Genomic DNA, 26,107 nt, shown 5'->3' on the forward strand with positions numbered 1-26,107 from the left:
CGATATCGGTAGCCTAGTTTCCCACCATACACGCACCGAATATCATACGAAAATTAGTTTTGTGCGATATTATCTGTGTCTATGGCCACCTTAACCCCACATGTGTATTTTTGTTTAGTTGTAATATTAGGTCATTTTGCCTGGTCATGTGCTTTCAGAAAGAGCCAGCACTTTAGGATGGAACTGCTTTCTGGCAGGCTGTTGTTTCTCCTACTCAATGTAACTGAATGTGTCTCAGTGGGACCTGGATTTTACTATTGAGTGCTGTTCTTAGATCTACCAGGCAGCTGTTATCTTGTGTTAGGGAGCTGCTATCTGGTTACCTTCCCATTGTTCTGCTGCTGGGAGGAAGGGAGGGGTGATATTACTCCAACTTGCAGTACAGCAGTAAAAAGTGACTTAAGTGACTTATCAGAGCATAAGTCACATGCCTGGGGGAAGCTGTGAAACTGACAATATGTCTAGCCCCATGTCAGATTTCAAAATTAAATATAGAAAAAATGGTTCGCTCTTTTGAAAAATGGAGCAGCACTATTAACTGATGCATTTTGAAAAAAAACATGGTTTCCCATGACAGTATCCCTTTAAAATGCTGTTGCTGACCTCTATCATCAGCTTAATGCCAAATATTCTACCCACATCCCCAATAGGGAACCCGAGTGCCCTTTTCCCTTGAATACATGAATTCGAATTTTCAATTCGACCCTTAATAACTCTGTATCTAAATGTGTAATTTTTTTTTTTTCTTCTTCAATTATTAGCCGGTCTCCTGCTTCAGCTTGAAACATGTGTACGTGATCAAGTTCTTGCGATTCAAGAAACCTTCCTTGACAGGACTGGCAATTGGTGTCTTGGAAATTAGAGAATGATTTTTAGCTGGCCAATAAAATAGATGCAGTGTAACCCACCAGAAGCTCCATCAGTCCCAGCCCTGGTCACAGAGTTACTTGACATCAAGAATAATCCTTTCATTAATTAGCTGAACCGGCCCTTAAGTCCAAAGAGATCTATATTTTACAGGAAAAACAATATAATTAGCCGAGCACTTTTAACCAATATTCTATTCCATTCTACTTGTTTCTGAGTCTAAGTCTAATGAGGCTGCAGCTAAAGGAAACAAGAGCAGCCTTTGCATTTTCAGAGCAAAGCCATCAAATTAAGGCAATATGAAATTATAGGTAAAAATGGTTTCCTTTTCAGCATCATTAAAGGTTATTAATGAGGATTTGGTTGCTCTTCTCAAATTAAGCAACAAGCTATTGTTGGGCAAGCGAACCAATCAAGGCTCACCCAGTTGGGATCCTTTCCTCTGTGTCTCCTCTTTTTACAGTCCCTTTGTTTTTTTTATTACTCTTTACCTACTCTATAGGCACAAGCTAGAAAGAGGATCCAATAAATTGCCCATTATTATTATTATTATGGGGTCTGGTTTACAAATACAGGTACTAAGCTGAAACCAATCAGTAATTAGCTTTGAGCAGTCTACTTAAAAGTTAGAAACTGAAATGAAAAACGTAATTGTTGCTCTTGTTCAAGGTAGCACCTATGTTCATACGCTGGTCCTGCAAATGAATCCCTGTGGACAATTAAAGGTCCACTAACACCAATCATTTGACTTGTCCTACTGGTTATTTGTATCCTGTACATACATTTTCTTTTCTAGAAAATCTCATAATCAAGTAAGTGTAATGAATATACTTTTCTCTATTGTTTAAATCACAAAAAATTAAAGCTACTCCATGTTTGCTCCGTGCAAGTTAGATAATTAGATTACCACTGCACACATTACCCCCTGCATAATAGGCCCCTGCTAACAAAACAGTCACAACAAAGGGTGAAGCGGGGGAGGGGTGTTGTCCTGGTTTACCTACAGTAATTATCTATCTCTATCATCAGCTTCTATTTTACACTGTTTAGTTCAAGAAATAAAAACAACTGATCATTATTAAAAATAATTTGATTTTCATGATTAAAATAATAGGCAAAAAGTAATACCAGTGGTCCAAACCCTCCCAGCACAGGAGGAAAACAAAAGTGAGCAGGCAAGTGGGGGGTTAGAGTTGTCCCTCCAAATATTGCAGGGGGCGGGACTTGGCGTCAAGAAATTATGCCCCCGTTTAGCACAAGCCCTATTCATCGAACTAATGTTGAACGAAGTGTATACTGCCCCTTTAAATAGAACATGGGATAATACATATTAACAAACTGTTCCTTTTTTTAAAAATCGACTTTTCAAAATTGTGTTGACTTTTCGAAAGTGTCTACTACATGCAAATAGTGTTACAAACCCAATTTTGCACATTCAAATATGATTAAAAAAATGGCATCAGTTATGAAGTCTAAGACTGAACACACTAAATTTGGGAAAAAGCCAAATACAACAAAAAATGCAGGAATTCTGGATTCTGCGCATTACTAATTTTAATTTCATTTTGCTAATGGTCCTTTAATATATAGATATACATATGCCACCACCATCATCAGTCCCATAACCAAAAATAACTAAAAAATATGTAGTTGTCTGCGTACATAGGGCCAGACAAAACAATCTCCCAGGAAGCAGAAGGGGGCCCTCGGTAGGAGTCAAAGCCACAGTCCAAACAAGGGAAAGTCCAAACTGTCTGGCCAAAACACCTATTAATAAACCCCTGCATCAATTATATGTCCAAGTCCCAAGAGTGAAGTATGAAATGTATATAGGTGAATTGTCACAACCCCTACACAGGAGAGTGACAACAGTAAATAGATGATGTTACTTGACGTGCGTAGGTTTCATTTGTTGTTGTATAAGACACATGAGCTACAGGAGCCATCCTTCATGTGTGTTCTCATTCCTAGCACAGAGGCACTCTTATCTCAGGCTTTATACAAAAAAAAAACTAGAGATTTGAAAGGAGACAGCTGCTGTGTTGGTTGGGTGTACAGATCATGACTAGGACATGCTTGGGACATAAATCTACATCCAGGGGGCCAACAGGTTTTCCTTCTCTGAACAAAAGAGGCCATGTTCTGGTCGTGCCTTTTCATGCCTTAAAGCAGCACACTATCAACTTGGACCAGATCCAGCAGCAATAGTTCCTTCATCATCCTCTAAAACCAGTTGCTCATGAGTAACATGTTGCTCACCAACCCCTTGGATGTTGTTCCTAGTGACCTCAAAACAAGTGCTTATTTTTTAATTAATGGCTTGGAGGCAAGTTTTGTTGCATAAAAGCTGGGTGTCTCCTGTAGGCTGGAAGTCTGCATAGGGGCTACCAAATAGCCAATCACAGCCCTTATTTTGCACCACCCAGGAACATTTTCATGCTTGAGTTGCTCATCAACTCTTTAGAACATCTGAATGTTGCTCATGTGTAAAAAAAGGTTGGAGACCCCTGCTCTAATACAAGCTGAGCTTTATTCTTGTTATTTTATCGTATGCTTGGTAGGGTTGCCCCCTATTCGATTTTGACCCAAACAGTTCGGTTTTTGTAAGGCCTGTTTGGGTCAGGCTTATGAAACCGGAACAATAATCTGGCCAATACATAAAACACATTAAAATACTAAGATACTCACCCCAACATGGCTTAGTTACTATCATGTGAATTTCTTACTATTACAGATATAAAAAGAGAGCAAATCAATCAAAAATAAGAATTTTTTTTTAAATTAGCATTGCTGTATTTCAGAGCTTTCTTTGTATCTCTGTATAATAGATCTCATAGATCTCACCTGTAATTAAAGGATTGGGTTTACTCATCAAGCAGAATATAGTTAGAGATAGGGTTGTCACCTGTGTGGTTTTGAACTGGCCATCAACACATTAAAACATTGTGAAAACTGGATAGATTCCAGCCAGTTGCATCTAAGTGATGCCATAGCCTCGCCCCGGTGTCCTAACTCCAACACCATTGTGCCCACCTCTGATGTCATCATGCCTGTTGCTACATCACTGCCCCACCCCCAATGCTATCTGCTCATCCCCCCGTTTTCGGGTTTAGCCATCAGCAAATGTGGCAACTCTAATGCTGGGGCACATGTATCCATAGCTGTAGGATGCCAGTCCGGGAAGAACTTATTCTGGTTTATTAAGGATGTAGCAGTTGGAAAAAGGATGCACATTTTTCTCTTCCTCTTCAAATTTCCAAAAACATCAAAGGCCATGAAAATACAGGATTACTTAAGAAACTTTTTATCCCATGCAATTTCCATACCCCCCGCCCAAGACTCATTTGATTATAAACTCATCCATTGATTCCAGGAAGTATTCTATAAACCAATAACCATGTGAGACTTATACTGTCATTTTTTTCCTGGAAAAGAATTTTGCTTTAAAGGAAACATTCAGGATGTGCAGACTGCAGGTCCTGAAACTGGAGGACAATCTAATTTCCACAACAAACACAGCCATTCTAACACTTGCCTGCAGAGCTTCCAATCCCCAGTAGGGTGAGCTGCAGCACACAGTTTACTGTTCGCTTGTTAGAGCAATGTAATAATACAGCCATTCCAAATCTATTGGGCTGGTTAGGGACAATATTTTGGGGATTTTTTTCTATCACCAAAACCAAGTGCACCTAAACCAGTTTACAGACTAGTTCACCTGTGTGCAATCTATAATGAACAAACATAGGAAAATTATTATTAGTCTTGCAATGCAAAACGTATGGCAATAACAGTAAGAAGAAGAAAACTAATCTTTTCTTACCCTCGGGCAAAAAATAGGGAAGCAAATTTTTTAACCCCATTCATCACAAAACAAGTACCCAATGTGCTGGACCATATTGAGCTGATCCAATCAATCTGTCTGGCCCCTCGGACTAATGATTGGATCATAACGTAGGCCAATGCAGGCCATTGGTAGATATTTTAACGGCCTGGCCGATAAAAATGATGGCTGATCCCAATGTTATTAATAGGAAAAAAGATAAATATATAGAAAGGCTGGTATTTTTTTTCAGAAAAGGTGGCAACCCTATTGGTAGAGGACCACATAAATCCAGGAGAGGATCACACAAACATGCCAATGTCATCCTCACCCCAATGGGTGATACATAGCTGGTTGTTTTCAGGACATATCTATTGGGGAGGTAGTTGGGGAGGGCCCATACACAGACAGAAAAGCGGAGTACTCGCTCTGTGCCCAAGTATGGCCAGCTTCAGACTACCTATAACTTCCCCAGATTGGGTAGGGAACCTAAAAATACATAGAAATACACAAAATGCAGGATATCTGGGAACTAATAGCCAATTAAAACCAAATAATGAATGTGCAACACGTGGCCATCCATCTGCTGTTGAACTACAGCTTTCAGCATTCTACACAGGGTAATATAATATCTTGTAATTTTAAGTGACCCCTTCTAAGACTTGGGACTCAAGGCGAATTGATTCTCTGTCAGAGCTAAATCTGGCATGGAGAGTAGGGTGAAAAGCAGCAAGGGAGGTGTAATAAATAAAAGGGAGTTCATTATACGGATAGATTCATACAAAAATCTCACCATAAGCGATATACTATCTATGTTAGCAAACAAGAAGCCATATTTGTCTGGAGCACAGGAATCGAACTGGAAGTCTATGAGCCACATGCTGCCCTCCATGGCCTTCGGCAGCCTTATTTTTACAACATAGATGAATTAACAACCCATAATAAATAAATCCTACAGGTCATTTATAATAATATCCAAAGAGAGAGCAGGTTTATTTTTACTGCGCTTATGTATGGTGCAACTGGCCTTTAATAAGGCAAGGATTTCAAATATGCAGCACTTCAGCTTCAATTCCAGGGGACAAGTGCTGGACACGGCGACTTACAAGATGCTGGGAGTTGTGGTTGTCATCAGCTGAGAGATGCGGGTTGAAAAATGTGGTTGCTGGGAGTTGCTATTAAGAATGCGCTGCATGTTTCTCTGGGAAAGGGGGATCTCCACTTAAAAACTGATTTTTTTTTCCCGATAATGTAAGAAAACGTAATTCTCATCCAAGGCTGTAACAGTATTTGTTTATCCCTTTCTGTTCTCTGGGTCTGTGTCTTACAATAATGTAACAGCAGTCCATTCTCCACTAGGGCTTGCTATAGCAATTACGCTTCCAAATAACTTTAAAACCATTGCAATTGGTCACTGTGCAAAAATCAGTCTTTGGGTAGAGGAGCCCTTTAAGCCTGTGGTTTACAGAGTACTTTACAGACTGTAGCTGGGCTTGGGATTAATTGGTTGTCTTAATTATAAAGTGTTTTAGCACAATAAAGTCCAGTGTACCACCTGTGTTGGTAGAGAATTCCCTGCTGCCTGACATGAGAATGTGCCCACTCCCATAAAGCAATGCTTGCCATTCTTGGACAGAGAAACATCCGAAATTCCAAGGAAGGCAAAAGAGCAGATATTCCTGCGACGTCCCCCTGCTATTAAATCTCCCCTGTGTTTACAGCTTTAGCACATCATAAATTTTCCCCTGCTTACCGTGTCATTAAAAGTCTTAGAACTGCTCTCCAACTGTTGTCAGGCAGACAGGAGAACTCTGTAAATAACTGTTCGTGAAATCACTTTGCACTCCATTCATTCATAAAACACTCGATCTACTTCAAAAGCAATCTCTGTGGCACGGCACAAAATGGTGTTTTCTACTTTTTAACGATTTGCTACTTGTACTTGTCATAACTACACGAGGCAAGTATGTTATTGTAAGCGGCACAGTCGCAGGAAAGTAACACAGCTCTCTATCACTCTCCCCCTGCCACAGGTTTCAGGCTTTTCATAATCCCCTCATAAATCAAAGGCATAATCCTTATTCCAACAGAACGAGGTGGCATCAAGGGAATACCTAAGGGAGAGAAGATTGTGCTGCCACATTACTCTGAAAATCAACAAGGTCCCAATGTGTTGATGACACAAGCTGCGGGACACATGTCTAAAAGGTGCTAACTTGCAGCAAGTGTTGGAGGGGAGAGTTAGGCACAGAAACAACACTCTGTTCTGCTGCTACATACATGTGTTTTTTAAGGAAAATCATATATAGAAAAAAGTGAACTACAAAGAAAGGCGGCCATACACATGTTGCCTCTTCAGACCAAGTTGGCAGCTTATTGATCCATGTGTGGAGCCCTCCCAATAGCTTGCCCAAAAGATAGATATCTAGACAACGTGAAGACTTCATTGGTGTGTTAATGTGGTCCTCTCCTGATGTGGTCCCTTTGAAATGACTTCCCCCCCCCCATAATGATAAGATTGTTGGCTTAGGTGGCGAGAAGTCAGATCTTCCTGACTTGGCCCAAAATCAAGAGAAGATTTGCTCAATCGGTGAGGCAGCATAGTTCCTTGGGTTTGAAGGCCCATCATGGAGGTTTTGGCATCAACACATTTTTGTATCCTAGATTCTCCTGGAAGTGTATCTTGAAGGTCAGTTAAACATTAGAACGTTTCTGCTGTAGATACCCCTGGAAGTCCATCCTGGAGGTCAATTAGTGCAGGATTTTGAGAGAATATTTATTTGTTGTCCTAGATTTTCAGTGGACTACAGGTGAATGGCTCATACACATGTATATCCAAGAGGTGCTAACTTGCATCAAGTGTCTTTAGATACTCCTGGAAGTATATCTTGAAGGTCAGTTGAACATTAGAAAGTTTCTCCTTTAGATACCCCTGGAAGCCCATCCTGAAGGTCAATTATTGCAGGAGAGAATATTTATTTGATGTCCTAGATCAGGGTTCCCCAACCTTTTTCACCCAAGAGCCACATTCAAGTGTAAAAAGAGTTGGGGAGCAACATATGCATGCAAAAAAGTTCCTGAGGTGCCAAATAAGGGCTGTGATTTGGTAGCCCCTATGTGGACTGGCAGCCTACAGGAGGCTCTTGCCTCCAAGCCTGGAATTCAGAAATAAGCACTTGCTTTGAGGCCACTGGGAGCAACATACAAGGTGCTGAAGAGCAACATGTTGCTCAGGAACCACTGGTTGGGGATCACTGTCCTAGATGTTCAAAGGACTACAGGTAAATAGCTCATATAGCAATATATATATAGATAGATAGATAGATAGATAGATAGATAGATAGATAGATAGATAGATAGATAGATATATGTATGGGGTACCCGGGCCAAATGTTAGACCTCGAAAGAGGGCCTGAGCCAAGTAAGTCTAAAAGCCTATGGACTAAGTCAGAGGTGTCCAAACTTTTCGCAAAGAGGGCCAGATTTGGTGAGGTGAAAATGTGTGGGGGCCGACCATTCTTTGAACCATTAACACCATTTAACTCATTTAAACAAGGAATCGCGTAGCCGTAGCAATAATATTTGGGCACATTAGTAAAATGAGCTGCCACTTGGCCTATACTGCTGCCTGTGTGCTGAAGGTGTTAGCAATAGACATGTACTGGAACGTATTGGCGCCATACTTCTTTAGTTTACAGTACTGGCATGTCAGTACGTCTATTGACACTTTCAGCCCTAAAGAAGTACGTGAGAGCCCAAATATTACTGCTACGGCTACGCGATTCCTGATTGCACTGTGTTGGTGGGCCACATTATTATTATTTTCATTATGGAGGCTGAGGGCTGGTGTAAATTTGAAAAAGGGCCACAATTGGGCCCCGGGCCTGACTTTGGACTGCCTGGACTAAGTGTTATAGTAGTCCTATGATGTATTAGTACCATAATTGGTACAGTCATGTTTATGTTTTGTAATCTTTTACTGCTCTTACTAGCTTCAAGATGGTCATGTAACCCATTGAAAGTTCTATTCTCTCATTGGATATGGGCTGCTCTTTCACTGCCCACTGCAGAGTTGGTTACATAAAGAGCAAAATAAACTATTATAAATGGGTTCTTTCTTTTCACTGAAAAACAAACACCGAAAACCCCCAACTGCAATCAGATGTGCAGAAAAGTAGGCAAATACACAGATGTTTGCAGGTTATGCAATGGAAAAGAAATTTCAACAAGAAAGAGAATTGGATTTTTTTTTTTTTTTTTTAAAAAGTGAGTTTGACTAGTACAGATGCCCATGTTCCTCCCACATCTCATGAATACAGCATGGCCAAATGCAGGCAGTGATGCATTCATGGGGGTGGCTAGAGGTCTGAAGCAAAGCATTTAGGTTTGAAGTCTGCATGCAAAGTGCAAAACAAAATAATCGATTGCACCAATTGCCTTCCAGTTTGTAAATTACCCCACGAATAACATATATAATACAAATAATGCAAATCATCAGTACATCCCACTGCCCCATTTAATAGACACAAGTGAATCACTGGGTCTGCTTCTCCTTGATAAACCTGTGAATAAAAGGAGCAAATCTGTGTATTCTGTACCTATATGTATTATATAATGAAATGCGTTTGAATCTTAATAGACCATAAGATAGATGCTGTTTTCCATCTTTGACATGGGAAGCAATTTTTCTTTCCTCTCCTAAATTACTTGTCAAGAGTCTGTAATTTTATTTGCTCAGGTTTGTAACGAGCGGCAATATTTAATGCAGAAAACTAATTAGCACGGGGTTAGGCAACCTGCGGCACTGCAAACTACAACTCCGCGGACCGATCTATCAGCCAGACGGAGAGTTTTAATTCCATAGACGATAAACAGACTGGATTAACAGACCAGCCACTTTCACACCTGAGAGATGGTTTTCTGTTGGGTTCTCCAGTCTCTCTCACATGGGTTACCTCTGAAACACATAAGGAAAAGGGGTGTGAAGCATTTAGAACTTGGTTTTCAGTTAACTCCTCTTGGGTCAACACCGAGCTTTGTTTTATGATATTGCTTCTTATTGATGAAGAAGGGATGACGAAGAAGGTGTCTACATCAGCTCTATGCATCGCTATTGTCCTGTTACACAGTATCACGCAAATTAGAAAATGTTTGTCAGTCACATGTAGGAACTCAAAGTGCCCAGACTATTATGCGACAGAGCAGAGGATGGTTTGGAGACTGTGCCTTCACTCAAAGTGTCACTTACTGAGCTCAAACAGCCACTACAGATGAGCAGGAGGAATACTAATAGAAGCATTCTCCATTCATATTCTGCTTCCTGGAGTGAAGCAGCATTCCCAAGGCTCCCTCTCACTAGGGCCAGGTTCAAGGCATAACTCCTAATTACCAGTTCTGCCTCTATCCGAGAACCAACAACAATTTTAACAAGAAGACACGATATCCCCATGTTAAACAAATAGACGATAGTTTGAGGACATTTTCTGCATTTCTGCATTCTATTTTAATACAACATAACCTCAAGTGGGTTTTTTTTTTTGCTCAGCAGAGAGATGTATGTCATGTATAAATATAAACACGCAGAGAAAGATGTGTCTGTGCCCTCATGTCTATTGGGTGGAAATACAAGGAATGTATAAGGGCATATTTCCATTTAAATCTCTCACTTAGTCTGTCATACCAAGCAATGTTTCTAGTTACAGTTGACATGAATTATCCCAGTGGAAGCATGTTCACCACCACTGCAATGATTGCCAAGGTCCTGATTCAATCTTGGTAACTATTCCCGGCTATTAGTGTTGAGCTGGAAGGTCCGCAGCTTTGCACCAGAGATCAGGTTCCTTTTTGAGTACTGACACCATCTTTATACTGCCAATTGTTTGGGCACTGTGACAGTTTTCCAAAAGCCCATTAAGATTCAGATAAAAAAAATAGCATCAAATATCCAATGAACAAAACATTTTATTCTGATGTTACAGGGATATGGGAGCTTCCCTTGTAGTTTGAATGAAAGACACCAAATATGATGCCCCAATGAGGACCAATCCCATCATAAGAGCCTTCGATCTGACCAGCATAAATGTTGCTATGGAGACTATTCACCTTGTGTTTTATAATTTAAGTATTACATGTGTGCCCCCAGAATACATCTAGAGGAGAATAATTACCCATTGGCAGATCTACAAGCAGCAATAGGATGTTGCCACATGAGCATGATCCAAAAACCTGCTTTCAAGCATCTCGTTGATTGTCCCATTACTGCAATCAATTTATGGGTAATTAACATTCCATAATTAAAAACCTCTTAGAAAGAAAAAAAAAACACATTGCGTTTTTTAATTTGTAAAAAAAAATGGAGATGATTATGCATAGCAAAAAATATTTAAAAAAAAAAAAACACATTGGTGGCTGGGACCTATAGAATATTAAAATAATACATTGGTGGCCAGGGGATTAAAAAAACAAAAAAAAACCCCCCACAAATTGGTGTTCAGTAGAATTGAACTCATGGCTTCAGGACTTCAACTTCGCCTCCTTTCGTAACTTTGGGTTTTTTCGCCTCTTCAGGACTTCAATTTCAGCTGTTTTCATGACTTCGGGTCTTTTTGCTTCTTTGGGACTTCGGCTGTTCGGGACTTCAAAAATGGCCGTAAAGCGAATTTGCAATGTAAGTAGGGTTTTTAAGAGTTGCGCAAACACCATATTTACTGCAGGTGGGGAGCTTACCCCTTTTACTGTGACCACGTGTGCATCAACGTTTCAGCGTCAGGTGCAAGATCACAGAACTAAAGGTGGCCATAGACACACAGATTCTATCGTATGAATCGAGTATTGGTACGATTTTCGGATCGTGTGTGGCGTGTGCCAACATCTTTTCGGTAGTTTGGTCGATCGGTCAGGTTTGATTTTGACCTGACCGATCCCGCCGGAGCCCATGGCCATACGGCCGAACAATCAAATTACCCCCGATATAGCCATGCTTGTTAATGGCATATCGGGGAAAGATCCGCTCATTTGCCGATGTTGCCAAATGAGCGGATCTTTGCGTCTATGGCCACCTTAAGGAATGACAGCCCAAATTCTAATGTTAACTTACTGATTACTTATAAAGGGACACGTTTTCAGCTGTACACAATTAATATATACAGGCGTGTGAATATCCAGGTATACTTTTTTTTTTCATAATCCCCCTACTAGAACGGTAAAGAGAAACTAAAACACACATTGGCCGTGCACGAATCATGTACCAATGAGTAGATAGACATGCATCGGCGCAAATGAAGAAAAGTACAGTTTCAGTGGGTTTGCAGGAGGAAATCCGAGGCACAAAGATGGCAGCTCCAAGGTAAACAGTCTGGAATGCTGAAAATGTTATATGCCCTTTAGTTTTGTGGTTGAATGGAGCTAGGACTCTGTCTACATGGAGTCTGTATATTCTCGAGGTGTCTGCTTGGGTTCCCTCTTGCACCTCATGAACAAACATACCGGCCAAAGTGTGTGTAAATGTGATTCATCAATCGGGAGTCCACATCTGATTTCTGCCTCAATTAAGCCAAAGGGACTTGCCCCAGTTCACAGGCAATCATATACAAAAAGTTCCGATATCTGTCCCAAGGCCTTTTACTTCAGAAAATTTTTTTTTATTTAAATTCACATTAAAATTCAGATACATACTGACCCACCTTACGCGTTTCGCACCATCCGGCACTTAGTCATAGGTGTCTCTGAATGTGATAGGGACCTTAGATAGGGACCTTAGATTGTAAGCTCCTCTGGGGGCAGGTACTGATATGAATCAAGTCAAATCCCCGTATAGCCTCTAGCAAGGTGATGAAGGTTGTGAAAAGTGCACTAGGTATTTGTGGCTGCTTAACTGCTTTACTGCAGATTCTAATTACTGTGGTCAATAAAGGCAAGCAGCCAATGTGTAAAGATCATTCAAATAAACACATGATTAATTATGTGTTAAATTGAGGGACAAAGGTTACATAACATGGAGAAAAAGAATTTATTGAAATACCAAGATATAATAAGTATCACTAGCAATATCAAGGCGACTGGAGTTACTTAGGGGCCGATTCACTAACTTCGAGTGAAGGATTCGAAGTAAAAAAAACTTCGAATTTTGAATTTTTTTTTGGGCTTCTTTGACCATCGAATGGGCTACTTCGACCTTCAAATACGACTACGAATCGAAGGATTCAAAGTAAAAATCGTTCGACTATTCGACCATTCGATAGTCAAAGTACTGTCTCTTTAAAAAAAAACTTCGACTCCCTAGTTCGGCATCTAAAAGCTACCGAAGTCAATGTTAGCCTATGGGGAAGGTCCCCATAGGCTTGGCTAACTTTTTTTGATCAAAGGATATTCCTTCGATCGTTGGATTTAAATCCTTCGAATCGTTCGATTCGAAGGATTTAATCGTTCGATCGTACTATCTGCGCTAAATCCTTCGACTTCGATATTCGAAGTTGAAGGATTTTAGTTCCTAGTTGGATATCGAGGGTTAATTAACCCTCGATATTCGACCCTTAGTGAATCAGCCCCCAAGTATATCAAGGTACCTGGCAGGTAGTACAGCTTCCCAGCACCTATAAAGTTGAACCCTCTCTAATATAAGACGAAACTGTATCTACATCCACTGCACCCGACAATGTAAATCTTATATCTTACTATGGAGCATTATTCCCCAAAAATAAAGGTTAGACACTCACTAAAGGATCTATTTTTATGTTAGCTTATGTTTACATCTTATATCTTACTATGGAGCATTATTCCCCAAAAATAAAGGTTGGACACTAACTGAATAACTTGTTTATATGTTAGTTTATGTTTTAAAAGAATATTTATGAAAAGTGTTCTTTTTTTTTCAAGAATACTACACGTGCAATCTGATAGCAGCTGTATGGAACAAATAATTTATTTTTTAAATAATGTACAGTGAGAGGAAGCTTTGGTTCCTGTCCTTTTAGTTAAGGCTTAAAGTTATACAGGTATGGGACCTGTTATGCAGAATACTCTGAACCTGGGGCTTTCCAGATAATGGATCTTTCCATAATGTGGATCTTCGTACCTTAAGCCTACTAGAAAATCATGTAAACATTAAATAAACCCAATAGGCTGGTTTTGCTTCCAATAAGGATTCATTATATCTTAGTTGGGATCAAATACAAGCGACTGTTTTATTATTACACAGAAAAAGGAAATAACTTTTAAAAATCTGGATTATTTAGTTAACATTGAGTCTATGGGAGACGGGCTTTCCATAATTCAGAGTTTTCCGGATAACGCAGAAATCCTTATAGATTACATCCTGTATGCATCATTTTTATTGCCTGAAGAGCACACATTTCCTAGCTGGTAACTTTTTCATGTTCGTGCTCCTGTAATACTGGCACAGCAAACATGTGACCCAGGGCCAAACATGGTCTTCAATCCTTCTCTTTGAGACCCTCTGATCCCTCCGGCATTTTTAATTAAGGGTGTCCCCCAAGCCGCTTAATTTTATTTCATTTTCTGCCACCTCAGCTAGCTTCACTGATAGGGTTCATTAAAATCTGTTCAGCATCTATGATCTCTAATAACAGTGTGCACCCAATCCCCTCCTTCTGCTCCCGTTTGTGCTACGTACAGGAAAAGAAATGTTAAGATCAATTCCGAGCTCTCTCCTGAAAATATCCAGCAGCAGACCTTTGCTGAAACATCCTCCATTAGGATAGACAGGCCCATCACCAGTCTTTCCCATTGGTAGCTTAGTGCCTTACTTATATAGCATAAATATCATAAATATATAGTGGATAATGTACCCCCTACTGTAATTAATATTATAAGTCACAGAGGAGTTATGTGACCATATAAATACAGGTCACATAACTCCGAGGTGACTTCTAATATCTTTATAAATTTCTAGTAGGTGGTACATTATGCATTACAAATCTACATTTTGTGGGGGAGTCGGCGTCAAAATTTTGCTTGCCGGCATCCGTTTCAGACGCGCAGCGTCAAATTCGGCGGCCTGGGGGTCCCTGTTATAAACGTTTATAAGGATATAATTTACAGTCTGGTCCCATAGGGAAATGACAGACTGTAGATTATATATATATATATATATATATATATATATATATATATATATATATATTACAGTCGTATTTTGCCCAATATACACACATACAATGACAGACTGTAGATTATATATATATATTTATAATCTACATATATATCTATATAATCTACATATATATATATATATATATATATATATATAATCTACATATATATATATATATATATATATATATATATATATATATATATATATATATATATATATGTAGATTATATATATATATATATATATATATATATGTAGATTATATAGATATATATGTAGATTATAAATATATATATATAATCTACAGTCTGTCATTGTATGTGTGTATATTGGGCAAAATACGACTGTAATATATATATATATATATATATATATATATATATATATAATACACAAAATCCATGACTATCTTGTAAATGTATAAACAGTGAGTTCTGATGTAATTTCTGTCACATGACTCACTGAAACTTGTGTATTATAATAAATTTAGTACCCCAAAATAGGAGGATATTAGAAGTTACTTTGGAGTTCCATGACCTGTATAAAAAAAAATGGTAATGAAACTCCATGGTAACTTATAATATCCTTATAATTTACAAGAGGGGGTACTTTATTCACAATATATATATATATACAGTCGTATTTTGCTCAATATACACATCATTAATCATTACCAGTCACTCATTGGCCCCAGCCACGGTCAACTATTACAGGTATAGGATCCGTTATCCAGAAACCCTTTATCCAGAAAGCTCCAAATTACGAAATGCCTGTCTCCCAAAGACTCCTTTTTATCCGAATAATCCAAATTTTTCAAAAATGGTTTTCTTTTTCTCAGTGATAATAAAACAGTAACTTGCAATTGATCCAAACTAAGATATAATGAATACTTATCGGAAGCAAAACCATCATATTGGAGTTATGTAATGATTTTCTAGTAGACTTGAAGTATGAGGATCCAAATTATGGAACTGTTATCTGGAAAACCCCAGGTCCCGAGCATTCAGGATAACAGATCCCATACCTGTACTATTTGTATGGCATTTAAAAAAACCCTGAATCCTTCATAACAGATTGGCCCGAATACCAAACCGATTCCGATTCCTAATTAGCATATGCAAATTAGGGGTGGGAAGGGGAAAAAATGTTTACTTCCTTGTTTTGTGGCCAAAAGTCACGTGATTCCCCCAGCCCCTAATTTGCATATGCAAATTATGATTTGGATTCGGTTCGGCCGGGCTGAAGGACTCACCAGAATCCGACTAAAAACGGCTGAATCCTGGCCAAATCCCAGAATTCGGTGCATCCAAAAATGGAAGCAAAACCAGCCTATTGAGGTTATTTAGGGGCACATTTATTAAAGTATGAATTTAGACGTTCTGAAGATCCAAATTACAGAAAGATCACTTATCCAGAAACCCCAGCATTCTGGATAACAAGTCCCATCCCTGTATGTGATAAATATTGCCAAACTATGGTAAAGGTTTCTATACCCACTAAACCCAGCTTTTACTTTTTCTGCCCAGAAGCCAGTCCACCCTTAATGTTATGCTATGGGCATCTATAGCTGCGGTGTAAAATGTACACCCTCCCCTGAATGTTTCACCTGCAAATCAGATTGTTGGTAATGGGATTTTAAAATATGGGAAAGATATATGCATTGATCACCTTTTTATTTCATGTATAATTTACTTTAAAAACGGTCTGAACATTACGGAGAAGTTGCTCACAGTTTTATATCTACAAAATGGAAATTTTCAGTTAAATCTGTAAATCAAAGCTTATTTTTTATTTCCAGGGAAAGATTTAACGGGCATATAAAATAACATAAATGAAAGAGATTTGTATTTTGCTGCCTGGTCGGATGTATAATTGAAGCCATTATATCTCCCAATAAAAGCCCACACAGCGGCACAAAGTGGCAGTGCCACAGTAATATACAGTACATAGAGGGGGTCCCTGGAAAAACCTTGTGTAATTTGAAAAGTGTTTTTCTTCATACAATCACTTCACGCTGAAGGGGGAAAAAAAGCACATTGTTTGGAAGATGGGAGAGCGCTAATTGAAATGAATTTGCTTCTGCTTTTTTTGTTGTTGATGGTATGGAAACATCTGGCTATTGTATTTTGTTGAATGAAGCCAGATGTTAGGTTCATCTGGTAATGGCATGGAAACAAAGCTTTTAATGCAATCAGAGGGGCCAGACTGCTCTCATGCCAATATGAAAATGTGATAATGCCATTCTCAGGGGGTGCCAGAGCAAGTGATCGGATATAGTATGTGCTTAAGGGCCACGAGACATGCAGATTGGCACTAATGATTACATTGGAGTCTTGTCAAGTCAGGCTTATGGAGCATTCCTAGATGGGCACGTTCCTACCTACGGATTGTCTGTCTGAATCGGACAGTCACACATTTAAGGGGTTATTTATTAAAGTCCGAATGCCAAAAACTCAAAAAATTCTATTTTTTTTTTTTTACTATCAAATCCGAAGTATTAATGAAAAAATTGAATTTTTTGCGATTTATCACACCCCGAGAATGGAAAAAGTCCGAATCAGAAAATCAAGCACCTCAGACCTGCCAAGGTTGTATATAAATCAGTGAAAGAGTCCTGCAGATATCCTGATCTGCGATGGGTTTCTTGCAATAATCCAAATTTTTAGTGGGTGTGCAGACAAAAATCCAAAAAAAAAAACAACAGAGTTTTCAATCAGAAAATCTAAATAATTCGTACAATTTCGAGTTTTCTTCCGCACAGGAAATTTTAGGGAAAATGTATTGAGAAATAAAAGGAAATAACCCGTGCGGATTTGGCCGGAGTCGATTTCAGAAAATAATGATATATTTTCGGATATTGATAAATAACTCCCTTAGTTGGACATCCCAGATAATGGAAACCCAATAAATGGCAACCATGCTACAGTAAATCAGAGGTGAAAATGTGCAAATATAGATCTAAATATATTTACAAAAATGTACCTAAACTCTACCTACAGTATATGCTAGATAAGATATACAGCTAAGGGCAGTGGCAGAAGGGGAGATTTGCTGTCCGCAACTATGGGTAATCAATCTACCGAAAAATGCCTCCCCATTTGAAATAATTGAAATCCTTGGTGCTATGACCAACATATCACTAAGTTGCCCGAAATTGAGGAAACTTAGGATGACTTAGCGATATGTTGGTCATAGCACCATGGATTTCAATTATTTCAAATGGGGAGGCATTTTCAGAAGCTTTGTTGTCCCCAGTTGCTCATAAATAGTTGCGGGCGACAAATTTTCCCCCAAATGCCTCTGCCCTAAAGAATCACACAGTGCAAGGCTAACAAGGAGTAGAAACATGGCCAGGTTTGGAGCTCAGAGATGGCCCCTTGGTAATAAAATGCCCTCAGATACTTAAAAGTTAGTGTTTCTATACTGTTTGCATAAAGACAGTTCAACTCGTGGCCCTGAAGATGTTGCCGGCAGTGTCGGACTGGCCCACCGGGATACCAGGAAAACTCCCGGTGGGCCCAGGTGTCAGTGGGCCTCTTACTTCTAACCATTTGGCCTATTTCATGGTCTTCTTCTTCTTTATGGGAACACAGAGGCTTAATAATGGAAGAATAGAGTATAGTATGTAGAGAAAAGAGACTAGGAGAATAAAGAGGTTGAGTGAGGAGAGGATAGTTTGGAAAGTGGGCCCTCAACCTAAGGTTTTCTGGTGGGCCCCTGGTATCCCAGTCCAATGCTGGTTGCCGGACAACAACTTTCAGCATTGCATCAATCAAAAAAGCATCTCTGGAAACATGAAGTTCAATGGAATTTGGAAACTTTGTAGAAATACACTGGTGTATCGAGCAGGGATGGTCATCCTTTAAAGTGAAAAATAGGCAGCTTTTAGACGCTATCAAAAATATAGGTTTTATTTTTTGCTTAGAGCAGTGATCCCCAACTAGTAGCTCGTGAGTAACACGTTGCTCACCAACCATTTGGATGTTGCTTTCACTGGCCTCAAAGCAGGTGCTTATTTTTGAATTCCAGGCTTGAAAGAAAGTTTTGATTGGATAAAGTAAACTGCCAAGTTGCCAGTCCGCATCCCCAATCACAGCCCTTATTTGGCACTGTTTGTGTTGCTCCCCAACTCTTATTACATTTGAATGTGGCTCACGGGTAAAAAAAAGGTTGGGGACCCATGGCTTGAGTCAGCAGATTGAATGGAAGCCATAATACGCCATGACAAAACAATTCCCAACATCCCTTGTGCTCACAGTGTAATGTAACCCCACCCGTGCCTCGTTCCATTGTGATGTGCAACGTTCTGGGACATGAAATTCCTCTGTTTTTAAGAGAATCTGAGCACCCCCAACTATAGGAAGTAGAGTGACTTCAAGACTTAGAATTCATCATTCTACAGACCGGTGAATTGTATGTTATGTTTCACTGCCATGGGGCCTGACCCCCAGAATGCTTGCAAACAGGGGTTTTCTGAATAATGGATCTTTCTGTAATTTGGATTGCCATACAAGTCTACGAAAACATCATTTAAACATTAAATAAACCCAATAGGATTGTTTTGCATCCAATAAGGAAACAATGTACTGCTTTATTATTACAGATCAAAAGGAAATTATTTTCAAAAATTGTAATTATTTGATTAAAATGGAGTCTAGGGGAGACAGACTTCCTGTGATTCTGAGCTTTCTGGATAACGGGTTACTGGATAATGGATGCCATACCTGTAAAGCCTTGTGCAAAGAGGAAGTGAAATGCAAAAGTCATAGACCCACAATGCAGTTCAGCAATTGTTTCATTATACCTTTCCACGTAGGTTTAAAATGTCCAAATATGGATTAAAGGTATGCAATATATTAATAGAAATGCTTGAGACCTGCTGTTTACTAGTCTTTACAAAATTTGGATTCCCATAGCTTAAAAACATTTAAACATTACACAAAGCTCTTGCTTTGTTGCCGACATGGATTCATGAAGCTTCGTTATCTCCAAGGTACTGTCTTATTATTATAGGGGAAAATAGAAGTCATTAAATAATTACTGCTGCTTTGTCAAAGCTTTCTGGATAATGGGTTTCTCAATAATAGATCACTTACCTGCATTTATGGAACTGGAAGTTATGCTCCCATTCTATTTGCGTTACAGAGCCACATAGTGATATTTGTTGGGTTGGGCTGGTCACCATATATTTAGGTGCAAAACAAAAATATTGTGTATGGCCAACGTTTGTCATCTACAGTGATGGTTCCCAAACTCCCCCAATATTCAGGCTGCCCTCATCCTGGGATATCTTGGAAATTCAGGTATGGGACCTATTATCCAGAATGCTAGGCAACGGGGGTTTTCTGGATAACGGATCTTTCATTAATTTTGATTTTTGTACCTAAAATTAAATAAAACCAATGGGCTGGTTTTGTGTTGAAAAAAAGATTGATTATATCTTAGTTGGGATCAAGTACAAGCTACTGTTTTATTATTACACAGAAAAAGGATATCATTTTTTAAAATTTGTATTATTTGGCTAAAATGGAGTCTATGGTAGACGGCCTTTCCGTAAGTCAGACTTGTATGCGTACACATGTTTTAGAACAACAGTTGCGTTAGAACCCAAAAAACAGAAACCCTCCAATCTACTGTCTATGTCCTGGGAATTACAGGGAAAACCCCAGACTTCCTTAAGTTGTGTTCCTAGTTTGGCATCTTCCTTTTCACCATGTTATTTAAGTGACCAAAACCAAACGATCTCTAGTTCATCACATACATTTATACGACCAGAGATTCCTATAACATAAAAGTTATATTACTGTATAACCACATCACACTGCAGGAAATAAAATCCAGATTGTCTACTTCCTTCTTCACAGTGCCAGCAGCTTATGCATGCTCAGCAGCGCATTCAACAGTGATGGGGCCCTGCTGCTCATTCCTGCGAGCTGAATGCCTGCAAGGCCTGCATGCTAAGGTGAACTATCAAGCTGCAGATCTTTGTGATGGTAGGGGTTTTGTACTTGCAACTTGGTAAATAGCTTTAAAGTGCAAAAAACAAAACATCTGTTATTGATGTACCTATTGCATAGAGCTGGTGTACTCCTCCGTTGTACACGACTTGCTTTGCAGACAAATATTATACACTAGCTATGGACTCATACTGGTTTGGTCGGTTTTTACAGGTATCAAAAATCAAATAGAATTATTGCAACTGCACAACCAACCCAACTAGAGGTAAGAGTCTCAACTTAAATAGACAGTCACTATTTATTGGGCTGTTTGGGCCTATGTGTACATAAAATAAAAGGGCCTATTATAAACCCCAGTCTAGACCTGGTAACTAGCGTCTGTGAAGAATTAAATACAGGAGATTTCACGTATCTTACACCAACGTAACAGAATATCATAGTTTGTAGGACATTCTTGGCTACTTCTATTTCTGGTTAAACCCTGCTTGAGTTTATGTCATGATGTTGAGTTAAGGCCAATTAGCAAAAACTCACCTTTCTGCACAAATTCTACGCTGTACCTGGAAGACAAAAAAATGCGCTCATTTAACCCTATATAAAATGGAAGTATAAAAAGGAGGAATTCACAGATTTACACATGCAATGCACACATTCACAGGAAGACAGAGACAGACATGTGGCCTTGTTTACAAAGGAGTGTGTACTCTCTCTATCTGCAATGGGATATATCACATTCTGCAATAGATCAGTTCCTTTTAAAAACACCCCTGACGGGCAATATCAGCCTTCATAAAAGATCACATGAATCCCAAATTGGAGAGCTTCTATCAATGTTCAACACCAGTTTGGTGTCAGGTGCCAACCCCAAAAATGTATCCAAACAAAACAAGGTACCAATGGCACGACTGATACAGTTAAATCGGTGACCCCATAAGGGCTAATAAACGCCAACTGCATCGGTCGTTCCATTGGTATTTTGTTTTGTTTGGATTCATAAAAGATCACAAACATATCTTCTCACCCATCAAAAGGATCAACACAGATTCCAATCCCAATTAATCACCGGGCGACTAAATCTCCCCGAATCTGAGCGTGTGTCTCTGCCCTTATAGTCCATACTGCCCAACTGTCCCGTTTTGAGCAGGACAGTCCCGAATTTTGACAGCTCAACCCGCAGTTCCTGATTGTAACTGAAATGTCCCGACTTTCTCTTTGATCTCCTGCACTGAACAGCCAGAAAAAGATGCAAAGTTTGTAACTGAATTGGCTTTTGGCAGAGAGACCAGAATAGATACTTAGATACTTTTGTAACAGTGTAAGATAATAAGGTCTCTCTTCATTAGCAAAACTGTAATAACACATAAAAAAACACAGAATTGTGTTCAAACTTTCACAATCTGCCAAATTGTGTAGAATGAGCATGGTAATTAGGGGGTGTGGCCACAAAATGGGCGTGGTCATAAAAGTTTGCCACACTCTGCGCGGTAAATCTTTTTGTTTCAAAAAATGTTGGGAGGTATAATATACCTGCCAATACTGCGCTCTGCACCTGTCAAGGTACAGAACACAGGTACTGTATTTCCCAGACAAGAGTGCTGGGTAAATGACACGAAGGAGCAGGATTTTGCAAGCTTAGTGCACTAGCATTGCCTCTGGGGCAAACAAAAATGGCCACTTTAAACTTCTGCAACATCTGGAATGGAAAGGCAGCATTGCTAACCAGTGCTTTAGAGGGTGCTATGATATATAAGGAGAATGCCAAAAAACTGTCGTAACTGTAAAAGTGGCATTTAATTCAGCAACAGTCTAACCTAACAAAAATCAGTTGTAAAAACGGAGAACGCTCTTGTTAAGAACACCTTAAAAGAAGATTTATGGTATCTGGAATGCACAGCAGTAAATGGTGTATAAGTTAAAATACCCTCGCAGGGTAAGAGTCAATGGTTCTCCGCAGCTAGAGAGGGACCTCCACCTGATTTATATGAGTCTACTTGTCACCGAAGCAGTTTACTTTCAAATGGCTTTAAAAGTGGAAAGAAATTGATGGTAACATTAGTTCTAATCACATTATGTGGGCTGACTAACTGCACCCACCAGGAATCCACCGTAGAAGTATTCCAGCCTTTACAGGGTTATAAACATGCCAACTTTGGCTGTTTTCGTGTAATCCTTCCCTTTGCAGCAAAGTACCAAACTCACACTGTCACAGGGGAGCCTCTGTACCCCTTTCTGCATTTTACCACAGGAGCCACAGCATGGCTTAATATTCACATAGGTCCCACTGTGATACATTATGTAGAGATTTGTAATTATTGTGGGGAAAAAAGCATGCCTATATAAATCAGAGAGTGAAAGGAACCGCAGTCCTGCCAGCATAAAAGCTTTCAGCCACATGTTTATGGACATAAATCTTATCAGCAGGCACATACATGAAATGCGTCATCGTACGGAGCCAGTGATATCAGACAATACAGATCAGTTATACAGAAAGCAAAGGTGCTGCACCAATGTGCTCCCTTCACCAGCATCTAATTTAACCTTTTAAAGGAGGACCGATAAAAGCTGACGACAGACCGAGTCTGCAGCATATTGGCCCGTGTATGGAGCCCTCCAACAGGCTTCCCTGATTGATAACTGGCCAAGAGTCGTCCAGATATCGATCGGGCAGGGGTAAAAATTCCATTGGATCGCGGACCGAATCAGTTCATTGATGCAGTCCCGCGATTCGACCACCCTCGGGCAGAGATCTGCTCGTTTGGCGAAATCACCAAACGAGTGGATCTCTATGTGTATGGCCGCCTTAAGCAGTGGCGTAACTAGATATCACTGGGCCCCACAGCAAATTATTATTTAGGCCCCAAAAATGTCTAGAGGTTGATTTGTTTTACCAGTATTTATTCAAAACGTATATAAATTAGGGCCTCTTGGGGGCCCTCCTGCAGCCTCATGGTCTGCTTCCTCTATAGTTATGCCCCTGCTTCTAAGGAGTGCTATATGCCGGTATGCATCCATGCCTGTGAAATTTCTGGTCCCCTAAAGTTACCAGCTCACCATCCAGGTGCCCCTCTAACTTACCCTTTAATTTGTTTAGTGTGCTGCTTTCCCCTATTATCAGGATACTATATTAAAGGAATTGTTCAGTATAACAAATAAAACTGGCTAAATAGATAGGCTGTGCAAAATAAAAAATGTACCTAATATAGTTAGTTAGCCAAAAATGTAATGTATAAAGGCTGGAGTGACTGGATGTGTAACATAATAGCCAGAACACTACTCCCTGCTTTTCAGCTCTCTTGCTTTCCACTGATTGGTTACCAGGCAGTAACCAATCAGTGACTTGAAGTGGGGCCACATGGGTCATAACTGGTGCTTTTGAATCTGAGCTGAATGCGGAGGATCAATTACAAACTCACTGAACAGTTATGTCCCATGTGGGCCCCCTTATAGTCATTGACTAACTCAGAGTTAGAGAGCTGAAAAGCAGGAAGTAGTGTTATGTTATGTTACACATCCAGTTACTCCAGCCTTTGTACATTATATTTTTGCCTAAGTATATTAGATAAATTTTTTTATTTTGCACAGCCTGTCTATTTAGCCAGTTTTTATTTTTACGCTGTATTGTTCCTTTAAGAGACCACACTCGGACACATTATTACATTAGGTTGCACAAACTTTTCTGCATTTTTCCACAAAGCTTTTTTTATGCAGTAATATACCAACGCTGCAACCAGCAAGTGCTAAGAATGCAAATTAAATGGAGGAAAAAGATGTCATCGATTACTGGCTTGGAAAATAAAGCTTGGGAACTAACTGATCTGAGCAGAATCCATTTTTGCCACCGGCATACTCCTACCACGAACTGTAAGTCCAGTAGAGGGACAAGTAATGATTTAGGGGTGTTTGCCATCTGATAACGAATGGCATCATTTGGGTTTATTTTGCTATTTTAGTTATTAAAGACGGAGAGATCCAATGAGCAGAGCTGCTTGGTTAGCATTTAGTAAGGTAGAGCTGATTGATTTATAGGAACCACTGTCAATCTGCAGGTTATCAAGCGTTGCATAGAAACTAAACTAAACTGGGCCAAAGTAATCTGGAAGCTGCTTAGTTATGCCAGGGAGTTAGACAAAAAAAACTGATTTGACCAAGGTCAATTAAATATGGTTAATGATTTTTTTTTTTATTTAGATAAGTAATTTATCATTTTATTGCTTTACTTATTTCCCAGTGTTTTGTAATGGACAGCGGCTTTATGACAGTATACCTAAAATGGAAATGTTTATTCCCATTAATAATGTAGTAATGTTTGCAGCCCAATAGGCCAATTGTAAAGGGCAGTTGCCTGTCTGGGAGAGCGAGCATCAGTGGAAAATAGAGAGCTCGATCTCCGACACTAGCTGGACACATGATGGCATACTTGATGTAGAAACCTGACTTTGAAAAATATGCCTATATAAAATCCAACAGAGAGTGCAACTGTCAATTGCCCTTTTGAAGAGGGTGCCACTAAATGGTGTACAAATGTGATTCACGTGTCGAAAAACCATGGGACTTGGGTGGATCTTCGGCGGAGTCATAATGGGGAGTGGCCAGGGTGGATCAAAGATTTAATTATGCACGTCACTCCTGAAGTGTCCCAAGCTGGAACTTTTCCCTTGAGACTTAAAGGGAATGTTCACCTTTACGGTGGTGGCAGACGTGGCTACTCAGGGAGATTAGTCGCCCAACTACAAATCGCCTCTTCTTCGGGTGACTTATCTCCCCTAAATGCCTTCCCGCCAGCTAGAATGTAAATCGCTGGCGGGATGGCACTCCAAAGTCGCCCAATTTTGCCTCACAAGGAAATTGTGGGCGACTTTGGAAAGCCGAAGTGATCTGAGTGCCATCCTGCTGGCGATTTACATTCTAGCTGAAGGGAAAGCATTTTGGTGAGATTCGTCACCCGAAGAAGAGGCGATTTATCGTTGGGCGACTAATCTCCCCGAGTAGCCATGTCTGCCACCACCCTTAAGTTAACTTTTAGTATGTTATAGAATGCCTAATGTTAAGACACTTTTCAATTGGTCTTCATTATTTATTTTGTATGGTTTTTTAAAAAAAATTTTTGCCTTTACTCTTTCCAGCTTTCAAGTGGGACGTCACTGATCTAAAAACAAATGCTCTATAAGGATTCATATTTATTGTTATTGCAACTATATATGACTCATCTTTCTATTGAGGCCCTCCCCTACTCAGAATCCAGTCTAATATTCAAACCGATGCTTGGTTGCTATGGTAAATTGGACCCTAGCAACCAGATGGCTAAAACTGCAAACTTGGAGAGCGGCTGAATAAAAAGCTAAATAATTC

The 26,107-nt window shown here is 39.5% G+C and overlaps 1 protein-coding gene across 2 annotated transcripts in view; it reads right to left on the minus strand.

The window, feature by feature from the left end:
- Positions 1 to 26,107, minus strand: part of skap1.S (src kinase associated phosphoprotein 1 S homeolog) — a 152,045-nt gene that overhangs the window by 122,855 nt on the left and 3,083 nt on the right. For both annotated transcript variants that reach the window (XM_018238028.2, XM_018238029.2), the window contains exon 3: positions 21,293 to 21,318. In XM_018238028.2, the coding sequence (XP_018093517.1) occupies positions 21,293 to 21,318 (26 nt within the window). The remainder of the gene's footprint in view (positions 1 to 21,292; positions 21,319 to 26,107) is intronic.

This window comes from Xenopus laevis, chromosome 9_10S (genome assembly GCF_017654675.1).
Source record: "Xenopus laevis strain J_2021 chromosome 9_10S, Xenopus_laevis_v10.1, whole genome shotgun sequence".
Lineage (NCBI taxonomy): Eukaryota > Metazoa > Chordata > Amphibia > Anura > Pipidae > Xenopus > Xenopus laevis.